General features: G+C 33.1%; 2 protein-coding genes across 2 annotated transcripts in view; one reads left to right on the top strand and one right to left on the bottom strand.

Moving 5' to 3' along the window:
- Nucleotides 1-78, bottom strand: part of LOC136026392 (protein DENND6A-like) — a gene marked incomplete at its 5' end in the record, with an annotated part of 2,376 nt that extends 2,298 nt beyond the window's left edge. Inside the window, 1 exon segment of the mRNA XM_065702947.1 lies at nucleotides 1-78. This exon segment is cut by the window's left edge and continues 2,298 nt beyond it. Within this exon segment, the coding sequence (XP_065559019.1) occupies nucleotides 1-78 (78 nt within the window).
- Nucleotides 1-7,500, top strand: part of LOC136026395 (protein DENND6A-like) — a gene marked incomplete in the record, with an annotated part of 240,547 nt that overhangs the window by 229,340 nt on the left and 3,707 nt on the right.

The raw sequence follows: 7,500 nt of genomic DNA, 5'->3' as shown, positions 1-7,500 counted from the left end.
TTGCAACTTTTCTTTGATCTTCAGTACCATGTCTACGAGTTCAACTTCTTTCTTTCCATGTGACCAGAGAAGTAGGTCCTGAAATTGATTTGAGAGATAGTGTAGGTTCTTTACGTCGCTCGCCATTAAAAAAAATGTCGAAACGATAAACTCTAGTTCCTGTTCCCCACGGAAAATTCACGGCCACAAGTTTCAGATAACTCGTTTAGAGCATATGAGATCTTTTCAGAATCCCCCTCCTACAGGCCATAGAGCCTTTGTGGGGATTTATAGATTGTTAGGTAATTATTTTAATGTTATACGGAAAATAAATCCATCTATATATATATATATATATATATATATATATATATATATATATATATATATATATATATATATATATATATATATATATATATATATGTATATGTATATATACTAGCTGTTGGGGTGGCGCGAAGCGCCACCCCAACACCTAGTTAGTGAAGGCGCTTCGCGCCCCCCTGAGCCCCCCCGCGCGCGTAAGTCATTACGCGCCATATTAGTTACGCGCCATTGTAGTTGTGTCCTTGTGTCCCACCTGTGAATAGAGATAGATATATATATATATATATATACATATACATATACATATATATATATATATATATATATATATATATATATATATATATATATATATATATATATATATATATATATATATATATATATATATATGTTTTTAACTACATAAAACGTGCGAACATACAACATTCTTCGCTGTCCCATTGTCTGTGCATATAAATAGATTGTCAGGTTTACTGACTCTTGAACAAGCAACATATAATTGTCCATGGGAAAAACAATCCGTATTCAGATATTCTATATCTGTATCCCGGTCATTTCTATACATTCTATATATTCCCTGTATCCCGGTCTTCATTTGTGTCCCGGTGTCCCAGTTTGTAATTTCTCTTTGAGTGTCCCGGTCGTCATTTATATTCCCTGTGTCCCGGTGTCCCGGTCGTCATTTGTGTCCCGGTGCCCCGGTCTGTAATTTCTATTCGAACAATCCCTGTGTCCCGGTCGTCATTTATATATCCCGCCTGTGCCCCCGGCGTCCCCGTTGTAGTTGTGTCCCTGTGTCCCGGTCGTCATTTATATTCCCTGTGTCCTGGTCGTGATTTGTGTCCGGGTGTCCCAGTCTGTAATTTCTCTTTGAGGTTCCCGGTCGTCATTTATATTCCCTGTGTCCCGGTCGTCATTTGTGTCCCGGTGTCCCGGTCTGTAATTTCTATTCGAACAATCCCTGTGTCCCGGTCGTCATTTATATATCCCGCCAGTATCCCGGTCGTCATTTATATTCCCTATGTCCCGCTCGTCATTTGTGTCCCGATGTCCCGGTCTGTAATTTCGTCAGTCAAAAACATGACGTCAATCGACACAGAAACATGACGTCACCTGACAGATCCACAGACAGACAACTTATTTATAAATATATATATATATATATATACTAGCTGTTGGGGTGGCGCTTCGCGCCACCCCAACACCTAGTTGGTGGGGCGCTTCGCGCCCCCCCACCAAGCCCCCCCGCGCGCGTAAGTCGTTACGCGCCATATTAGTTACGCGCCATTGTAGTTGTGTCCCTATGTCTCACCTGTGAATATAGATAGATAGATATATATATATATATATATATATATATATATATATATATATATATATATATATATATATATATATATATATATATATATATATATATATATATATATATATATATATATATATATATATATATATATATATGTTTTTAACTACGTAAAACTTGCGAATATACAACATTCTTTGCTGTCCCATTGTCTGTGCATATAAATAGATTTTCAGGTTTACCGACTCTTGAACATGCAACATATAATGGTCCATGGGAAAACAATCCGTATTCAGATCTATACCTCATGATTCTAATGATTGCCCTTGAGCTTTGTTGATGGTGATTGCTAATCGACCATTCCCTGAGTCGCCATCGTCATTTATATATCCCCCTGTGCACCCCGGCGTCCCCTTATTCCCAGTGTCCCGGTCGTCATTTGTGTCCCGGTGTTCCAGTGTCTGTGATTTCTCTTTGAGTGTCCCGGGCGTCATTTATATTCCTTGTGTCCCGGTGTCCCGGTCGTCATTTATATCCCCCTGTGCCCCCCGGCGTCCCCATTGTAGTTGTGTCCCTGTGTCCCGGTCGTCATTTATATTCCCTGTGTCCCGGTCGTCATTTATATTCCCTCTGTCCCGGTCGTCATTTGTATCCCGGTGTCCCGGTCTGTATATACATTCGTTTTTTAGTTTTGTTTTTCTCCTTTATTTTTTTTTTCGTTTTTCTTTTTTTTCTTTTTTAGTTTATTTAGATTTTTCGATTTTTTAGTTTTTTCTTAGTTTTTAGTTTTTTTGTAGTTTTTACCATTTTTTTAGTTTTTTAGTTTTTTTTTTTTTACTTATGTCCTGGTCGTCATTTATACTCCCTGTGTCCCGGTCGTCATTTGTGTCTCGGTGCTTTGTTGATTGCTAATTTATATTATATTTATATTTATATTTTTTATATTTATTAATATTTTTTTAGTTTTCTTTTTCTCTTATTTTTCAGTTTTTTCCTTTTTTTTTGTTTTTTCTTTTTTTGTTTTTAGTTTTTTTTACCTTTTTTTAGTTTTTTAGTTTTTTTAGTTTTTTAGCTTTTTTAGTTTTTTTATTAGTTTTTAGTTTTTTTTAGTTTTTGCCTTTTTTTAGTTTTTTCAGTTTTTTTTAGTTTTTTACCTTTTTTTAGTTTTTTTTTAGTTTTTTTTTAGTTTTTTAGCTTTTTTAGTTTTTTTTCTTTTTAGTTTTTTTTGTAGTTTTTACCTTTTTTAGTTTTTTATATATATTTATTCATATTTTTTTAGTTTTCTTTTTCTCTTTTATTTTTCAGTTTTTTCCTTTTTTTCAGTTTTTTTCTTTTTTAGTTTTTAGTTTTTTTACCTTTTTTTTAGTTTTTTTTAGTTTTTTTAGTTTTTTAGCTTTTTTAGTTTTTTTATTAGTTTTTATTTTTTTTGTAGTTTTTGCCTTTTTTTATTTTTTTCAGTTTTTTTTTAGTTATTAGATTTTTACCTTTTTTTAGTTTTTTTTTAGTTTTTTAGCTTTTTTAGTTTTTTTTTCTTTTTAGTTTTTTTGTAGTTTTTACCTTTTTTGGTTTTTTTCTTCTTTTGTATTAGTGTGAAATAATTCAGACGTCATTTGCGGACAAACATGACGTCACCTGATCCATCCACAGATCCACACACAGACAACTTATTTTTATATATATAGATATATATATATATGTACAAGCTGTTGGGGCACCAGCACCTAGTTGGTGGGGGCGCTTCGGGCCCCCCCCAAGCCCCCCCTCGCGCGTAAGTCGTTACGCACCATTGTAGTTGTGTCCCTGTGTCCCACCTGTGAATATAGATAGATATATATATTTATGTTTTAACTACGTAAAACTTGCGAATATACAACATTCTTCGCTGTCCCATTGTCTCTACATATAAATAGATTGTCAGGTTTACCGACTCTTGAACATGCAACATATAATTGTCCATGTGAAAAACAATCCGTATTCAGATCTATACCTCATTATTCTAATGACTACCGTTGAGCTTTGTTGATGGTGATTGCTAATCAAACATTCCCTGTGTCTCCATCGTCATTTATATATCCCCCTGTGCCCCCCGGCGTTCCCGTTGTAGTTGTGTCCCTGTGTCCCAGTCGTCATTTATAGTCGACAAACATGACGTCAGTCGACACACAAACATGACGTCAGTCGACACACACGTCCCAGTCGTCATTTGTGTCCCGGTGTCCCAGTCTGTAATTTCTCTTTGAGTGTCCCGGTCGTCATTTATATTCCCTGTGTCCCGGTCTGTATATACATTCGTTTTTGAAATGGTATATGATGAAATATATTTTTTGTTTTTTTCCTTTTTTTTCTTTTTAGTTTTTTTTGGTTTTTACCTATTTTTTAGATTTTTAGTTTTTTTTTCTTTTTGGTTTTTTTGTAGTTTTTACCTTTTTTTTAGTTTTCTTTTTCTTCTTTATTTTTCAGTTTTTTTTCCTTTTTTTAGTTTTTTTCTTTTTCAGTTTTTAGTTTTTTATTAGTTTTTAGTTTTTTTTCTTTTTAGTTTTTTTGCTGTTTTTAGTTTTTTTTATTTTTTTTCAATTTTTAGTTTTTTTCCCTTTTTTTTAGTTTTTTTTTTTAGTTTTCAGCTTTTTTAGTAATTTTAGTAGTTTTTACCTGTTTTTTAGTTTTTTTTTTCTTTTTTAGTTTTTTTTCTTCTTTTGTATTAATGCTAAAGCCAAGGTTCAAACCTGGAGCCTCTCGGACATAGAATCTGAAACATAACGCTTTACCAACTCAGGGACTTCGGCTTGAATACATTCGTTTTGAGCAGCTTCCTCGGGTGTTGCCATTGTAGCTTCTTCAGTCAATTTACAATTATAAATTTCTCTTTCAACGATCTTCTTACAATTAAAAATTTGTCTTTGAACGATATTCTTAAATACCTGTGTCCTGGTCGTCATTTATATTCCCTGTGTGCCGGTCGTCATTTGTGTCCCGGTATCCCAGTCTGTAATTTCTCTTTGAGTGTCCTGGTCGTCATTTATATTCCCTCTGTCCCGGTCGTCATTTGTGTCCCGGTCTGTAATTTCTCTTTGAGTGTTTTTTCTTTTTAGTTTTTTACCTTTTTTCAGTTTTCTTTTTCTTCTTTATTTTTCAGCGTCACTATGAAATATATATCGCCGAACCATTGTTTTTTTTTTTTTTTAACTAAAATCTGGTAGGCATTGATGACCTTATCCAAGTCAAAATCCGAAACCCAATCATCATCGCTATCATTTTCAGTTTTGATATGTTTTGACTCTCGCTGTCCAGGTGGATTTTCATCTAACTGCGCGGTTTTACGTTCTTTAGCCGCAAGCCTGTTTTCTTGCTGTTCTTGTGATTCCTCGGCACGCTTTCTTTTCTTACTTTCCCTATCTGCCGGAAGTTTTTTGGCATAGACTCTTTGAGCAGCTTCCTCGGCTGTTGCCATTGTAGGTTCTTCAGTCATTTTACAATTAAACATTTTTCCGTCCACGATCTTCTTACAATTAAAAATTTGTCTTTGACTGATTTTCTTAAATACTTTTAGCCTTCTTATTTCACTTTCTCTTTTAGCAGTAAGTCTGTTTTCGTGTTGCTCTTGTGATTCCTCGGCACGCTTTCTTTTCTTATTTTCTCTATCAGCAGCAAGTTTTTTGGCATAGACTCTTTGAGCAGCTTCCTCGGCTGTTGGCATTGTAGGTTCTTCAGTCATTTTACAATTACACATTTTTCCGTGAATGAATGTCTTAAATACCTTTAATGACCTCATCGTCATAATGACGCCATCGTCATAATGACGTCATCGTCATAATGACGTCATCGTCATAATGACGACATGACGACCAGATGACATGACGTCACTCGACACACACACACAGACAACTTATTTTTATATATATAGATACATAAACATATACATATACACACATGCATACATACATAGGCTATATATACATATATATATATATATATATATATATATATATATATATATATATATATATATATATATATATATATATATACATATATATACATATATATACATATATATACATATATATACATATATATACATATATATACACATATATACATATGCATATATATATATGCATACTAGCTGTTGGGGTGGCGCTTCGCGCCCCCCCGCGCGCGTAAGTCGTTACGCGCCATATTAGTTACGCGCCATTGTAGTTGTGTCCCTATGTCCCACCTGTGAATATAGATAGATATATATATATATATATATATATATATATATATATATATATATATATACTAGCTGTTGGGGTGGCGCTTCGCGCCACCCCAACACCTAGTTGGTGGGGGCGCTTCGCGCCCCCCCCAAGCCCCCCCGCGCGCGTAAGTCGTTACGCGCCATAATAGTTACGCGCCATTGTAGTTGTGTCCCTATGTCCCACCTGTGAATATAGATATATATATATATATATATATGGTTTTAACTACGTAAAACTTGCGAATATACAACATTCTTTGCTGTCCCATTGTCTTTGCATATAAATAGATTGTCAGGTTATCCCCCTGTTTCCCCCGGTGTCCCCGTTGTAGTTGTGTCCCTGTGTCCCGGTCGTCATTTATATTCCCTGTGTCCCGGGTCCCGGTCATCATTTGTATCCCGGTGTCCCGGTCTGTATATACATTCGTTTTTTAGTTTTGTTTTTCTCCTTTATTTTTTTCCTTTTTTTTTCTTTTTTAGCTTATTTAGATTTTTAGATTTTTTAGTTTTTTTTATTAGTTTTTAGTTTTTATTTCTTTTTAGTTTTTTTGTCCCGGTCGTCATTTATATCCCCCTGTTTCCCCCGGTGTCCCCGTTGTAGTTGTGTCCCTGTGTCCCGGTCGTTATTTATATTCCCTGTGTCCCGGTCGTCATTTGTATCCCGGTGTACCGGTCTGTATATACATTCGTTTTTTAGTTTTGTTTTTCTCCTTTATTTTTTTCCTTTTTTTTTCTTTTTTAGTTTATTTAGATTTTTAGATTTTTTAGTTTTTTTATTAGTTTTTAGTTTTTTTTTCTTTTTAGTTTTTTTGTAGTTTTTACCTTCTTTTTAGTTTTGTTAATTTTTTTTTTTACTTGTGTCCTGGTCGTCATTTATACTCCCTGTGTCCCGGTGCTTTGTTGATTGCTAATCGAACATTCCTTTTGTCCTGGTCGCTTTCTCTTTGAGTGTCGTCATTTATTTTTTTCTTTTTTAGTTCTTTTAGTTTTTACCTTTTTTAGTTTTTTTTTAGTTTTTAGTTTTTTTAGTTTTTTACCTTTTTTTAGTTTTTTTAGTTTTTTAGCTTTTTTATTTTTTTTATTAGTTTTTAGTTTTTTTGTAGTTTTTGCCTTTTTTTTTAGTTTTTTGTCCTGGTCGCTTTCTCTTTGAGTGTCGTCATTTATTAGTTTTTTCCTTTTTTTTTTAGTTTTTTATTGGTTTTTACCTTTATTTTAGCTTATTTTTCAGTTTTTTCCTTTTTTTTAGTTTTTTTTTATTTTTTATTTTTTTTAGTTTTTTACCTTTTTTTAGTTTTTTTATTTTTTTTAGTTTTTTAGCTTTTTTACTTTTTTTATTAGTTTTTAGTTTTTTTTGTAGTTTTTGCCTTTTTTTAGTTTTTTCAGTTTTTTTTTTAGTTTTTTATTGGTTTTTACCTTTATAGTTTTTTTAGTTTTTTAGCTTTTTTATTTTTTTTATTAGTTTTTAGTTTTTTTTGTAGTTTTTGCCTTTTTTTAGTTTTTTCAGTTTTGACGTCACCTAATCCAGTTTTTTCAGGTGACGTCACCTGACACATCCATCCACACATCCATCCATCCATCCATCCACAGACAACTTATTTTTATATATATAGATATATATATATATATATATATGTTTTTAACT

The sequence above is a fragment of the Artemia franciscana genome, chromosome 4 (genome assembly GCF_032884065.1).
Source record: "Artemia franciscana chromosome 4, ASM3288406v1, whole genome shotgun sequence".
In the NCBI taxonomy this organism is placed as follows: domain Eukaryota; kingdom Metazoa; phylum Arthropoda; class Branchiopoda; order Anostraca; family Artemiidae; genus Artemia; species Artemia franciscana.
The sequence above is the reverse complement of the archived record's forward strand: the minus strand, read 5'-3'. Positions and strand labels throughout refer to the sequence as shown.